Genomic DNA, 17096 nt, shown 5'->3' on the forward strand with positions numbered 1-17096 from the left:
TTCGAGGGTACTTGGTATTGTGGGATTGAACTACATGCATGAAAATTTGTAACTGTCTTGTTTCACAGGGTTTTGCTCCCTCCCTCACCTTTTGTCTACTGCCTTTTTTGCTATTTTGTCATGTCCTCATTTCCTTCCATCTTATATCAATATACATGTATGTGGTGGTGCCTTTGGGAAAAGACTACCAAGAGTCATCAAATTGCTACATTTGCCTGAAGAACATGCATGGTATTTGTGTACATATGATAACTGTAATCACTTTTTTCTTGTTTTGTGTCCCACATCTTAAGAGATGACTGTGTCTTTGCCAGTTTTCTGGAGTACTTGCATTCTTTGGTTTCAAGATTACCAGGATTAGAACATGGTTTTTTCGTCTTTCTCTAAAACCAAGTGTCTTTGACAGTTTTTGGATACTTCAGTATCAGTTTTCATTTTTTTTCAATCCATTTCATCAGGTGTACCATTTCATCAGGTGTGCCATGGCTGCATTGCATGCCGTGATTCATATCCAGTAATACATAAATAATTGTTTCTTTTTCAACATTTCAGACAATTCCCTGTGGTACTATTAAAGCATAGGTACATAAGTCTTCATTGGTTTAGAATTCTAGGGGTAATGTGATACTGAAATCCATCCTTGTACTGTGAGATGCTCGAAATGGCTTAAAATTAAAGTTCTATAATTTGGTTATGCTGACATTTAGATCTTTTCCTCATTTACATTGGTATTTCTTTTGAATATTTTGTATGCCCAGCATATTCTAAAAAGTTGGTTTTGACTGTGTACAAGACTGCAAATTCTTTATACAATAGAAATGTTCCCTCATCTTTAAGATAACCATTAATATATTTGTCATTTGCTTGAAAGTAATGCTATTTCATATTGTCATTCGCCCAGATATTTACATTGTCGATAATCTCCAGGGTATACGTTATGATCACTCTCCATTATACCCTGGATGCATCCACGGCTTGGCCCGATGATTTTATTATCTCCCTTGGCTGGCGTTTTATCCAATCAGGTGTCTACGCTGGGAAGTTGAATGTACCAATTACAACTCACTTTCGCTTCTTAAATTATCTAACCATTTAAACTTGGCAACACAATTGCTGCAGAGGTCCTCTGGAAGAGGTAAAAGGAGTTCTTTTATATATTTTTTGAAGTGTCAGATCTGTCAATTTGTCGGTATTATTTCCTAAAAAATCTGAGTCGCACTGCGACTGCGACCGCTATCTTTGTTGACACTGGCAAGCTCGTATGTAACGGCGGCTTAGCTGATTGGCTACTGTGAGAATGCAGAGCCAGCAAAGGGAGGTAATATAATTATCGGGCCAAGCCGTGGATGCATCCAGGGTATAGTGGAGAGTGATTGTAACGTATATCCTGGAGATTATCGAGGATGAGATATTTACTGTTTGCTAAAATCATTATTTTTGTAGTTGTAGTTTTTTTGCCATTCAGGCCAAACCTCAAACACCCATTCTGGAAAGACGCTTTTTAAGTTTTGGAGTATATCGTGTTTCTAAGTAATTTGATTCCATTTCTGAATGATAGGGATAGTGGGGCAGCCTTGTGGTTAAAGCATGTCACTAAAACTAAATAAACTCACTCACTCTTGGTGATAAGTATAGAAGATTGGTTAGCCTTGAACTCTTGTACAGAATCTACTTAACCATGCTATTTTCTGTCATATAATTGTTTCAAGTAATAATGGTGTTAACCTTCAGTGACTTTGTTGCTAAAACAAACCTGCAGGATACCGAAGTCTTTGGTTCCTTTTATTCCTGCTATAACACGTTTCCATACATCGCAAGAAGTACTGACTGGATAAAACCCAACTAAGTCAAGATATTAATAGAACTAATTAGTTAAATGGGACTTTCAACCCACCTTCTTTATAACTTTTAGTTATCCGGCATCTTTTTGTTTCATCGGGTTTGTCTTTCCAAATAGTTGGGAAACATTTTCTCTAAAAATTTGCATTATGATTGATTTTGGATTTGGCACTGAGATTATGTAAATCTAGTGTTGGAAGCGTCAGACTTATTAGCATGATAAATCTACCAAAGGGTGTAAGTCCTCTAAGTGACCACAGTTTTACTAGTTTGCCAAATTTTCTTTGAATGATAGTTTATAGTTTCTTGTCTATCATTTCTGCCTTATTGTGCTGAAATAGAATCTAAAAATGTAAAGGGTTTTTGTTTCCAAGCTAAGGTATATTTTCTAGAACATTGTGTACTTGACAATCATTTGAACCTTTCCATGCCAATTTGGATTTATGTGTTTACCTCGTTAGGATGAGAAAGCCACAATAACTTGGTGCGCCTAGTGGCTGCAAGAGTTGTATACTCCCCAAGGAGTTGAGATTGATAATGTGCCGTTGAGATTGACATCCAATGATAGATGGAGAAAAAACCAGCACCTTGAGCATGCACTACTGCGTGGATATGTGGGCTGTATAAATATCCTATAATAATAATAATATTGTGAGACCAGAAAAGGATGCATAATTTAGATGTACTGTCAGTGCTGGTTTAAAAGAACATTCTAGTCCGCCTCTTTTTGGTCTGTAAGGATTCACGCACATAATCTGTGAATTGAACTGTATCCCTTCATGAATTCTGTTCACTATTTGTTGTCACTAGAATCAAATATTTACAAATACTTTTAAGAGAATGCTTTTACTTAGAACTAGTTACGCAAAATGGAATATATCCAAGTGATGCAGTAGCATAACTTGTGTTGTTTTGACAAGGCCCCTTACGGCCCTGTCATTAGGATTATTTTATAAGCAGCATCATTCACAATGTATTACCCTTTTTGCTATATAGAAAAGTAAGATTTACATGTTTCAACTTATGAAATTCAATGAAGTTTGTTTGATATCAAGAACTTAAAATAGAAAAGTATTTCTGAATAAATATTTGTATGCAATTTCTTTACTGTACGTTCGTAAAACCTATCCTGTTCCCCTCATTGTGTATTTGTTACAGCCCTAGCTAATATTATAGCTGTGTAATTGTGTAAACAAATGTTCTAAATCCAACATCTCTTTTCCTTTTATTTTGTTATTCTGACATGACATTTTAGGCAAGAATTCTGCAACTGTGAGAAATAGGCTGTAGACAGGGCGATCCTCTTGCACCATAGCTATCTTAATTTGAAAATCATCCTTTTACTAGCACATAGGAATTTTGTTTTATTGTTAAAAGGTTTTAGCCAATGTTAGACCGAGGATCCAAATCTGAAGAATTCAAAGCACATCAAATGCATTTAAAATATCTCTCTAAATCAATACTCAGGTTTGTGGTTTATTACTATAGTATCTTTATGTTTGATGATGTCGTTGACAAATTACAGTATTTTCAACAGTATATCAATCTTTCGTTAATATTTTGTGGGAGTACTTGTTCCATAAGCGTGAATATTGCAGCTGCAGCTATTTATAGGATGTGTTAAGGAGTGAAATTGCTCTATAATTTATATTTGTTCTTCAGTTTTATTTTGTTAGTTTCTGATTTTGTAATGACTTTGTTTAGGAAATTTTCTTTCTCCAAAGAGATGAAGAATGTTTTTATTTTTCTACAGCTTTGCTTTTGATCTTTATATTATTATTTTTTTTGTAACCATTTTAATCATTTTGCTTTTTTTTTCATTTCGCATATTTTTTAATATTTTTGTTCCTCTTAATATTCTTCGTTGTCAATATGTGTGTACTTTTGTTTCAAGGGCATAGATGGAAATTTTATTGTATGTCCTCAAATATTACATTGTAATATCCCCCCCAAAACAGTTTATCTGTAATACTTTATCTGCTTCTATATCAGGGAGATTTCTTACCAAAGTAATATTCAGTCTGCATGTGATGTGTCCTCAGACGTTTACCTTTATCTTGAGTGGACTTCGTTAATTGGTGTTCACGCTATTAATCACAGGTCTAATCTGCATTATGTCTTGCTATGTTTCAGCACAATCCAGATTACCTGCACCCAAGTCCAGAGTGCCAACCAAGACCAACAAGACCGGTCGCAGATGAGCTGATGATGTCCGGAGTTGTGTTCAGTTATTAATGGTTGTCAGTAATAGCAATTATAGTGAAATGAACCGGAAAGTAAATTACCTTCAAACAGTGAGTTTTGATAAGTTAAATTTTGCAATGTCAGAAATCTAATTCTGAGTACACCTTTCATTCCAGTAAATCATGCAGTTCCTGTATTCCTAAAATGGTCCCTATACTCCCTTGTTTAATTGATGAATGCTGCTTTTCATATTGTTTACCTACCTCCACTCCAGGGCAGTTGGGTAGCCTAGTGGTTAAAGTGTTCGCTCGTCACTCCTGCGAAGACCCGGGTTCGATTCCCCACATGGGTACAATGAGTGAAGCCCATTTCTGGTGTCCCCCGCCGTGATATTGCTAAAAGCGGCGTAAAACTAAAGACACTTACTTACTAGCCTCCGAGGATATGAAGCGGAGGAGCTAAGTCATATCTTGTGGTTAGTAGCTTGTGTGTATTTAGTCCAAATAGCTAGCTTGAAATCTCATCTTAGAATACACTTTATAGATTAACTTATAGACATCCATGCTGCCAATTCCTAAGTGTCAAAATTGTATGGATATATTGGACATACTGAATATGAAATATATAAATATTTTTTGGGATATTTTTATGAAATTGTGTGCTAGGTCTCCCCATAATAAATACCCCAAAAATATTCATGATTATTTTCTCAGTGTGACAAATTGGTACGGTGAACAAATCGTTGGCTGTGTTTCATTCAAGTTACATACTGTCAACTGAAGTCTATTTGAAGTTACGTTTGTTTCTGTGAAAATAGAAAGCATGTTTGGGATCAGAAGTAATTTGAAAATGTCCTTTGACTTTTTAAGCGTGACATCCAATTTCGTCCAATGTTAACCTGACAACTGTCTAGGTTTCTTGAGGGAAAAACAGTGTCTAGGAGAATATTATGCACCCCTTTTTACACAGCTGTAATTTCTGTAAAAAGGGAAATTTTTAGCGAAATGGTATCGGACCATTGCGCAAACTTTCCATCTCCCTCTGAACTGCTATAAATGTTACTCTTGGATTGGTTTCAACATTGCGGTGGTATCTTATGGAACTGGGTGCTTAGTAGGGTGAATCTGGTACCTTTACAGTTGAACAATGCAAGAATTTTACCATATTTTTGTATGTACATTGGCAGCAAATCCGTACAAATTTGGATTGCTGATTAGCAGTATAATAGTACATTTAGCTTTTTTGCTAATTATCAAATTGTGGTTTTCGGTTCATTATATTTAAGTTGTAATCTTCCACATTAGTTCTGTGATAGGTTCTAAATACTTTTGAATGTGCTTGTTATGCAAATATATATACCTACATTATTCATGCTGTCAGATAAAATATATATACCTTCATTATTCATGATGTACATAGCTGATGTAAATACAAGCTGTATATATACATACCACGCCCATCCAGGGAAGGACCAACATCTATGGTGGGTTCTCCGATCTGTGGCATGGTGCTGTCTATAGTATTGATGGTTGATGTGATGGTGCCGACTATTGGTATGGTCGACTGATGGAATGGAAAAGTTGTGTAGATACTGAGATGATTGACCCTGTATGGACCTGGACAATAGGTTTGCTCTGTCCCTTCCTTTGTTGTTAGGGGCAGGGGTAGCCTAATGGTTAAGCGTCTGTTCATCACGCTGAAGACCTGGGTTTGATTTCACACTAGTCGGCTTGTCCTACTATTTAAGTTATAAGTTATTATTCTGTACCTGCTTCAGTTGTTACAGACTATCATTCTATGGCTGCTTGTTATCTTGTCCACAAACCCACACTCATTAGTCAAAGGTTATGGGAGTCTTGAATCTGGTGAGCTGTCAATTTATTGTCTTTTTAGTACCAGCTGCACCTTGCATCTCACATATGTTCTCAGTGTAATTATGTTTGATCACATTCAGTCAGCTTTTTTCTTTATGAGAATTATGCTTAAGGGAACGTATGTATGTATTTTTAACTGATGCCTGTATCTAGTAATGAGAATGAATATTCCACTGTACAGGTTTATAAATTCATGGGGGCGGTGGGGTAGCCTAGTGGTTAAAGCATTGGCTTGTCACGCTGAAGACCCGGGTTCAAATCCCCACATGGGTACAATGTGTGAAGCCCATTTCTGGTGTCCCCCGCCTTGATGTTGCTGGAATATTGCTAAAAGCGGCGTAAAACCAAACTCAGTCAGTCTAAATTCATGAAGACAATTGGATGTTCATGCAATTGTTTCTACCTTAGAGGTCTTGTCAGGGGTGCTGTGATCCCTCCCCAATATATGAAGGGACGGACCCTCCCCAATATACGAAGGGACGGACCCTCCCCTCCCCAATATATGAAGGGACGGACCCTCCCCAATATATGAAGGGACGGACCCTCGCCATCCCCTCCCCAATATGAAGGGACCACTTCAGTGACAAAAAAGACATTGCAATGAAAACATATATAGTAAACAGTGTTTGTAAAAAAATGAAAAGCATTTCAAGTCATACTATATTGCAATCAGTATTGCACTCTTGCCCATCACACACAAAGTTTTCCATGTTCTCTTGACAAGACCCCAAAGTCTTTTGTCCTGGTAATTACATCTGTTCTCAAAACGTTGTGAGTCGTCGTTTAAAAGCTGTAGTGCAATTTAGAGTTATGAGTTAGTTGTTATGAGGTATATAATCTATATTTTCAAGAAAATAGCATGGAAATAAAATGTTTATCAAGTAAAATAAATGGTTGTTGTTGATATTAATTTAACTGAATGGGAGAATTAATGAAAGATGATGGACAGAGGTTGCAGACAGACAGTCTGCAAGATTCAAGTGTTAATCACATTTCAAAACATTGAGAAACATTCAGCATCGTGATTTGGGTAAATAGATGCCGACATTGTCACCACACTCCCCAGCATTTATGTAGGATTGACAGATGGATGAATGGAAAGATGGATGGATCAGGTAGTCAGCCTCCGCAACATGTTGGATTGTATGTCAGTCTGACAATTCCACCAACCCAAACAGAACCTCAGAATTCCGTGGGATGTGTGCATGCGTAAAATAATCAGTTCGGCGCTTTGCTTAGAATGGTCTGCAACAAGTTCGGACTACGGATACAGACAACTTTCTGTTTTACGTGATCGGTTGCAGAAGTGTCTTGGAGGGACTTTTGTGGGTCGGAAGAGGGCACAGCCTTCACAGACCCTTTCTTTGAACCGTTGACGGACACAGTCCGTGGTCAAAGAGTGGACACAAAATGGCGACACCTACCAAAGACCTTCATGGGGTGACGGAGCACAGCTCTACCATAACAAAGCCCAACACAGTTGGCATGAACAGACCGAAAATCTGTCTGTCGTAACAGTTGGATAAACCGAGACCCAAGTCCAAACCCTGAATGGACTCAGAAACGGAGGAAGAATACCCAGAGGGTTGTGAACGGCCCCGTTTGGGTTATGCAATCTCTGACTCGCAACCCGGACCGAGTACGTCCGGAGTTAAGAGATTATTTGAGTGTGACGGAAGTGCCACACGGCCATAACAGTGAGAGTGAGGGCAAAATCATAGACTCGCACGATGATTATGAAAACGCTATGGATGGACTCGATGGCTTTCTATCCCAGCTTGAGCAGTCTAAACCCGATAAACAGGACGACGGCGAAAGTGATGTGGCAGGCCTTGTGGCCGAGTTGAAGAGTTTCTTCGATGACACGGATGAAACATCGCCAAATGTGACAGCCGAGCTTGCCTCAACTGTGAGTGATGGGGTACGGAACGTGGTAAATATAAAAATGATCAAGGCTATTATGGAAAAGTACAAACGACCTGGAAATTGTGAAGGACTTCTCGTTCCCCAGGTAAACGATGAGATCTGGAGACAAGCCAGAACGTTTTGCCCATACAAGAGACATTCAACACCAACACACGCAGGCTCTCATTACCAAGGCTTTGATCCCAGTAATCCAGGCGACTGACCACCTAATGGCTGCCGCCTTAGGTGAAACGCCAGTGAATGTAAAGGAACTTTTGGTAAAATCAATGGATGCCATCAGACTCCTGTCAGGTGCCATCAGCGAGCTAAACAAGAAAAGAAGAGAAGGGTTTAAACCTGAGGTGGGGGCACCATACAAAAGACTTTGCACAGAAAAAGTGACGACGACGACTGATCTTGCAAAGAAAGTTAAGGAAATCTCTGACAGTAAACAACTAGGGCTCAAGATGACTGACAAGTTTACTAAGAAGAAATACCACGGAGAGAAATTCAACCCGTACCATTATGGACAAGGACACCCATCAGGTGGTAATCATGGCACAGGGGGGAAGAAAACCTTCAGGGGTCGAAACGTCTCCCCTTACCCTACCTACGGCAAATATCAGTAGACTGTCAACCACTCATGGACAATTCGGCATCACAGGTGAGAAAAAATTTCAGACTTGTGAATACTCCCAGTAATTTTGTGGCTGGTAAAGTATGTGAGTATTCAGATATGTGGAAAATGATAACTTCTGACAGATGTATTATATCCTCAATTAGGGGAGCTCACATAGAATTCCCGTCTCCCCCAGAACAAGTGTATACTCACTCCTACGTGCCCACCCTTTCTCCCACCCATGGATGTTTTAAGGTATACATTTATTGCTAAAGGCTGATTATTTTACGCATGCGCACATGTCACATAATCCCTCAGTTCTGCTTAGGTTGGTGGAATTATAGTCAACCATCGCCTTACAGGTAAGTCTTGCTTAACTGTAAAACCAACATCATCCATCCATCCAAGTGATATACAGACAATGAGCAGGTTATATAAGTGTGGCCAATTACTATCTTTACAAGGTTCACTGATGATTGATTATGTTTACACACCAGAGAAGGTTGAAGTATATAACTAAATGCATCTTAGATATAAACATGTCATTCAAATGAAATCAATATATACAGCCGATCTGTTCTTACCTGAATCGATTTTTTAAAACACATCTGAACATGGATAGTACAGTGGTAGTGTCTTTTTACTACAATATTTGTTGATGTTGATTCAGTTCCATGACATACATGGGTACAACATGTGCAGCCCTTTACTGGTGACTGCAGCTTGGAAGCAAACAGAACCACTAGTCTTGATATGTCACAGACAGTAAACTGAGAACCACTGGACTTAATATACCATAGGCGACAGGCAGTAAACTGAGAACCACTGGTCTTGATATGTCACAGACAGTAAACTGAGAACCACTAGTCTTGATATGACACAGTAAACTGAGAACCACTGGTCTTGATATGTCACAGACAGTAAACTGAGAACCACTGGTCTTGATATGTCACAGACAGTAAACTGAGAACCACTGGTCTTGATATGTCACAGACAGTAAACTGAGAACCACTGGTCTTGATATGTCACAGACAGTAAACTGAGAACCACTGGTCTTGATATGTCACAGACAGTAAACTGAGAACAGATAAACTGAGAACCACTAGTCTTGATATGCCACAGACAGTAAACTGAGAACCACTGGTCTTGATATGTCACAGACAGTAAACTGAGAACCACTGGTCTTGATATGTCACAGACAGTAAACTGAGAACCACTGGTCTTGATATGTCACACAGACAGTAAACTGAGAACCACTGGTCTTGATATGTCACAGACAGTAAACTGAGAACCACTGGTCTTGATATGTCACAGACAGTAAACTGAGAACCACTGGTCTTGATATGTCACAGACAGTAAACTGAGAACCACTGGTCTTGATATGTCACAGACAGTAAACTGAGAACCACTGGTCTTATATATCACAGACAGTAAACTGAGAACCACTGGTCTTGATATGTCACAGACAGTAAACTGAGAACCACTGGTCTTGATATGTCACAGACAGTAAACTGAGAACCACTGGTCTTGATATGTCACAGACAGTAAACTGAGAACCACTGGTCTTGATATGTCACAGACAGTAAACTGAGAACCACTGGTCTTGATATCTTGAATATGTCATATGTCACAGTAAACTGAGAACCACTGGTCTTGATATGTCACAGACAGTAAACTGAGAACCACTGGTCTTGATATGTCACAGACAGTAAACTGAGAACCACTAGTCTTGATATGTCACAGACAGTAAACTGAGAACCACTGGTCTTGATATGTCACAGACAGTAAACTGAGAACCACTGGTCTTGATATGTCACAGACAGTAAACTGAGAACCACTGGTCTTGATATGTCACAGACACAGTAAACTGAGAACAGTAAACTGAGAACCACTGGTCTTGATATGTCACAGACAGTAAACTGAGAACCACTGGTCTTGATATGTCACAGACAGTAAACTGAGAACCACTGGTCTTGATATGTCACAGACAGTAAACTGAGAACCACTGGTCTTGATATACAGTAAACTGAGAACCACTACATATGATACAGTAAACTGAGAACCACTGGTCTTGATATGTCACAGACAGTAAACTGAGAACCACTGGTCTTGATATGTCACAGACAGTAAACTGAGAACCACTGGTCTTGATATGTCACAGACAGTAAACTGAGAACCACTGGTCTTGATATGTCACAGACAGTAAACTGAGAACCACTGGTCTTGATATGTCACAGACAGTAAACTGAGAAGAACCACTGGTGAGAACCACTTGTCTTGATATGTCACAGACAGTAAACTGAGAACCACTGGTCTTGATATGTCACAGACAGTAAACTGAGAACCACTGGTCTTGATATGTCACAGACAGTAAACTGAGAACCACTGGTCTTGATATGTCACAGACAGTAAACTGAGAACCACTGGTCTTGATATGTCAGTAAACTGAGACTGGTCAGTAAACTGAGAACCACTGGTCTTGATATGTCACAGACAGTAAACTGAGAACCACTGGTCTTGATATGTCACAGACAGTAAACTGAGAACCACTGGTCTTGATATGTCACAGACAGTAAACTGAGAACCACTGGTCTTGATATGTGAGAACCACTGGTCTTGACAGTAAACTGAGAACCACTGGTCTTGATATGTCACAGACAGTAGTAGACTGAGAACCACTGGTCTTGATATGTCACAGACAGTAAACTGAGAACCACTGGTCTTGATATGTCACAGACAGTAAACTGAGAACCACTGGTCTTGATATGTCACAGACAGTAAACTGAGAACCACTGGTCTTGATATGTCACAGACAGTAAACTGAGAACCACTGGTCTTGATATGTCACAGACAGTAAACTGAGAACCACTGGTCTTGATATGTCACAGACAGTAAACTGAGAACCACTGGTCTTGATATGTCACAGACAGTAAACTGAGAACCACTGGTCTTGATATGTCACAGACAGTAAACTGAGAACCACTAGTCTTGATATGTCACAGACAGTAAACTGAGAACCACTGGTCTTGATATGTCACAGACAGTAAACTGAGAACCACTGGTCTTGATATGTCACAGACAGTAAACTGAGAACCACTGGTCTTGATATGTCACAGACAGTAAACTGAGAACCACTGGTCTTGATATGTCACAGACAGTAAACTGAGAACCACTGGTCTTGATATGTCACAGACAGTAAACTGAGAACCACTGGTCTTGATATGTCACAGACAGTAAACTGAGAACCACTGGTCTTGATATGTCACAGACAGTAAACTGAGAACCACTGGTCTTGATATGTCACAGACAGTAAACTGAGAACCACTGGTCTTGATATGTCACAGACAGTAAACTGAGAACCACTGGTCTTGATATGTCACAGACAGTAAACTGAGAACCACTGGTCTTAATATGTCACAGACAGTAAACTGAGAACCACTGGTCTTGATATGTCACAGACAGTAAACTGAGAACCACTGGTCTTGATATGTCACAGACAGTAAACTGAGAACCACTGGTCTTGATATGTCACAGACAGTAAACTGAGAACCACTGGTCTTGATATGTCACAGACAGTAAACTGAGAACCACTGGTCTTGATATGTCACAGACAGTAAACTGAGAACCACTGGTCTTGATATGTCACAGACAGTAAACTGAGAACCACTAGTCTTAATATGTCACAGACAGTAAACTGAGAACCACTGGTCTTGATATGTCACAGACAGTAAACTGAGAACCACTGGTCTTGATATGTCACAGACAGTAAACTGAGAACCACTGGTCTTGATATGTCACAGACAGTAAACTGAGAACCACTGGTCTTGATATGTCACAGACAGTAAACTGAGAACCACTGGTCTTGATATGTCACAGACAGTAAACTGAGAACCACTGGTCTTGATATGTCACAGACAGTAAACTGAGAACCACTGGTCTTGATATGTCACAGACAGTAAACTGAGAACCACTGGTCTTGATATGTCACAGACAGTAAACTGAGAACCACTAGTCTTGATATATGCCACAGACAAACTGAGAACCACTGGTCTTGATATGTCACAGACAGTAAACTGAGAACCACTGGTCTTGATATGTCACAGACAGTAAACTGAGAACCACTGGTCTTGATATGTCACAGACAGTAAACTGAGAACCACTGGTCTTGATATGTCACAGACAGTAAACTGAGAACCACTGGTCTTGATATGTCACAGACAGTAAACTGAGAACCACTGGTCTTGATATGTCACACACAGTAAACTGAGAACCACTGGTCTTGATATGTCACAGACAGTAAATATGTCACAGACAGTAAACTGAGAACCACTGGTCTTGATATGTCACAGACAGTAAACTGAGAACCACTGGTCTTGATATGTCACAGACAGTAAACTGAGAACCACTGGTCTTGATATGTCAGTAAACTGAGAACCACAGTCTTGATAACAGTAAACTGAGAACCACTGGTCTTGATATGTCACAGACAGTAAACTGAGAACCACTGGTCTTGATATGTCACAAGTAAACTGAGAACCACTGGTCTTGATAGATATGTAAACTGAGAACCACTGGTCTTGATATGTCACAGACAGTAAACTGAGAACCACTAGTCTTAATATGTCACAGTAAACTGAGAACCACTGGTCTTGATATGTCACAGACAGTAAACTGAGAACCACTGGTCTTGATATGTCACAGACAGTAAACTGAGAACCACTGGTCTTGATATGTCACAGACAGTAAACTGAGAACCACTGGTCTTGATATGTCACAGACAGTAAACTGAGAACCACTGGTCTTGATATGCCACAGACAGTAAACTGAGAACCACTGGTCTTGATATGTCACAGGCAGTAAACTGAGAACCACTGGTCTTGATATGTCACAGGCAGTAAACTGAGAACCACTGGTCTTGATATGTCACTGCAGACAGTAAACTGAGAACCACTGGTCTTGATATGCCACAGACAGTAAACTGAGAACCACTGGTCTTGATATGTCACAGACAGTAAACTGAGAACCACTGGTCTTGATATGTCACACTGGTCTTGATATGTCACAGACAGTAAACTGTCTTGATATGTCACAGACAGTAAACTGAGAACCAGTCTTAATATGTCACAGACAGTAAACTGAGAACCACTGGTCTTGATATGTCACAGACAGTAAACTGAGAACCACTGGTCTTGATATGTCACAGACAGTAAACTGAGAACCACTGGTCTTGATATGTCACAGACAGTAAACTGAGAACCACTGGTCTTGATATGTCACAGACAGTAAACTGAGAACCACTGGTCTTGATATGTCACAGACAGTAAACTGAGAACCACTGGTCTTGATATGTCACAGACAGTAAACTGAGAACCACTAGTCTTGATATGTCACAGACAGTAAACTGAGAACCACTGGTCTTGATATGTCACAGACAGTAAACTGAGAACCACTGGTCTTGATATGTCACAGACAGTAAACTGAGAACCACTGGTCTAAATATGCCACAGACAGTAAACTGAGAACCACTGGTCTTGATATGTCACAGACAGTAAACTGAGAACCACTAGTCTTAATATGCCACAGTAAACTGAGAACTACTGGCCTTGTTATGTTACATGCAGTAAACTGAGAACCACAGGTCTTGATATGTCACAGGCAGTAAACTGAGAACCACTGTTCTTAACTTGTCACAGACAGTAAACTGAGAACTACTGGCCTTGTTATGTCACATGCAGTAAACTGAGAACCACTGGTCTTGATATGTCACAGGCAGTAAACTGAGAACCACTGGTCTTGATATGTCACAGGCAGTAAACTGAGATACACTGGTCTTGATATGTCACATGCAGTAAACTGAGAACCACTAGTCTTAATATGCCACAGTAAACTGAGAACCACTGGTCTTGATATGCCACAGACAGTTAACTGAGAACCGCTGGTCTTGATATGTCACAGACAGTAAACTGAGATCCACTAGTCTTAATATGCCACAGTAAACTGAGAACCACTGGTCTTGATATGTCACAGACAGTAAACTGAGAACCACTGGTCTTGATATGTCACAGAGAGTAAACTGAGATCCACTAGTCTTAATAAGCCACAGACAGTAAACGAGACCGCATTGTTTACGACCTAGGAAGTAGATAGAAAACACGGTGGTCTTAAAATGACATAGGCATTTTGATTAAAAATGTATATTGATTTGATTCTTTTGCTGTTTAACTCAGCACTGATCAATATTCCAGCAATATGACTTCAGTCTGTAAATAATCGAATCTTGACCAGACAATCCAGTGATTCACATCACGAACATGTTTCCATATATGGATATGATGAGTTGTCACTCAGCGAGCCTGACCACTCGATCCCGTTAGTATCCTCTAACGACAAGCATGGGTTCCTGCCAAGAATAATTCCTAACCTGAATCTTAAAAAAAGGAGTAAAAAGTTCAAATGGATCTTTTATCTCAATATTTATGACGAGAGTCTCAGTGTAAAAAGAAACTTCCTAAAATCAGGAAAAAGATGTTCACAGTAAAGCCGTTCATAATAAAGTTCCGTATCGACGAGAAGTGGGTTCGTTCTAATGGGTTATCGTGGAACTACAAACAGTATTCGCCTACAACACAGGTATCCCCCCGTACTAACAGAGTTAAAGTGTATATAATCCAGAGTACACGTTATCTCTCATTGTCGGATCCAAGGGAGCGGGCTTGTTTAAGGGGGGCGGGCTTGTTTAAGGGTTCGGACCCTCTCTTTGAAGTTAATGTTTAGCATTGGCGATTCCAAGGCGGTGGTTCGGAACCAAAACACACACGCACGCACGCACGCACGCACGCACGCACGCACACACACCTCTCTTTAAAAAAAACCAAAAACAACCTGAAACCGCCTATGTCTCTTGTCGGATAAATGTCGCAATTTTGTGTACGCAGTTAGATACAGAACAACCTAAATTGAATAATGTCATATACGTAACCTTTTCGAGACAATCTCGGGCTGATCATGTATTTCACAACAGCGAATCCTGGCTTTGTCAAGGGACGCAACTCGTAATACGCCATGTCGACAATAGTCCCAACAAGGCATATGAAATATGTCAGTAAAATGAACAATATGAAACAAGTGACAGTTATGCTGAGAGTTTGGTATGCTGTGAGACATCTTAATCCTCGGCATCCAGCTGATGGACACGTGCCTAGCGCTTTTCAGTATTAAAGTGGCCTCCCGGCGAGCCGATGATGTGGTATTACCAGCAGGCTCACGTCACGGACCACGGCGTGACCGGCCACCACCTTGACCACACGGACAAACTGTGGGTGTGGATACCAGCCATACCTGCCTACGGGGGTCGATTTAGCTGTATATAAACGATGAAAAAAAACCTTAACGACATCCAGAGCTGTCTACAGGATCTAGCTGAAAATGAACAAAGTAATCATCATGGCCCTTCTGCTGACTGGTACGTGTTTTTTTCGTCTTTTTTATCTTTTGTTTTCATTCACAGCGTTTTCTAATTAAGGTGAGGTGAGGTGAAATGGGGTTTAACGTCGCACTTAAGAATATTTCGTTCATATGACGACGGGCATGCGTGTGTATGTGTATGTGTGGCTGCTTGTACTAGCCCAGACTGAAGCTGGTTTTATAGTGCTAGCTCACTGAGATACCATGCCGCAGTGAAGCATGGATACCCCACTCACATTATACTGACTCCGCGCCGACCAGTCCTTGTTGTACCCATTAATGCTGAGCGCAAGGCTGGGATCAACAAGTACCATATTTGAACGTCTTTTGGTATGACGCGGTCGGGGATCGCATCCGCGACCTTCCACTCTCCGGGCGGACGCTCTAACCACTACACCACGGAGGTGGTCTTTTCTAATTAAGGGTTACAGGGTACACACTATGGTAATACGGCTGGGGATTTACTGGGAATCGAACCCGGGTTTTCGATTTGATCGCTTAACCTGTTGTTTTCCCAGCCATACAAGGGCCCCCTTACATGGATATATCTCGTTATATACTGTTATAAGTCGAAGTTTAAGTATGAGCGTATTATTGCTTCCATCACTTTGTAAAGTGAATGAGTTTAGTTTTACGCCGCTTTTAGCAATATTCCAGCAATATCATGGCGGGGGAAATCAGAAATGGGTTCACACATTGTACCCATGTGGGGAATCGAACCCCGTACTTTGGCGGGACGAGCGAACGCTTTATCCGCTAGGCTATGTAAAGACGCCCATATTTTATGTTACATCGTAGAAGGATATAGAGAAGATATTTGGTTTGTCTCGTCGATAAAACGGTTTTAATTTTATCTCGTGACGTGGCAAAATATTTCCACGAGTGGCGCGAGTAATATGTCACTCTTCTCTCACAAGAAGACCTGAACATGTTATTTGTCAATGAAAGGTAAAGGTTCTTTTTATGTAATATTTTATGGTCCTTTACTCTGACATTCGCAGTGTTAGTGAGGCAGATTTAAAGTAGCTCCCCATTAGGTTTTTAGTGGTGGTTCTGTGTACACCGCACAAACCACAAAACAGGTTTTGATTCGCCTGCACTCTGAAACAAATATATGCTACAGAATGGTTAACTTGCATTAAAATATATCTTAAAATCTGAAAAATACACATTAATTTTGAACATTTATCCTTTTGTTTTGTTTTGTTGTT

The 17096-nt window shown here is 40.0% G+C and overlaps 1 protein-coding gene across 1 annotated transcript in view; it reads left to right on the plus strand.

The window, feature by feature from the left end:
- Positions 1-6784, plus strand: part of LOC124280678 (centrosomal protein of 104 kDa-like) — a 73043-nt gene extending 66259 nt beyond the window's left edge. The window contains 1 exon segment of the mRNA XM_046716672.1: positions 3973-6784. Within this exon segment, the coding sequence (XP_046572628.1) occupies positions 3973-4040 (68 nt within the window). The 3' untranslated portion in view covers positions 4041-6784.
- Positions 6785-17096: the final 10312 nt, after the last annotated feature.

This window comes from Haliotis rubra, unplaced genomic scaffold (genome assembly GCF_003918875.1).
Source record: "Haliotis rubra isolate DU_JTF1 unplaced genomic scaffold, ASM391887v1 Scf271, whole genome shotgun sequence".
Lineage (NCBI taxonomy): Eukaryota > Metazoa > Mollusca > Gastropoda > Lepetellida > Haliotidae > Haliotis > Haliotis rubra.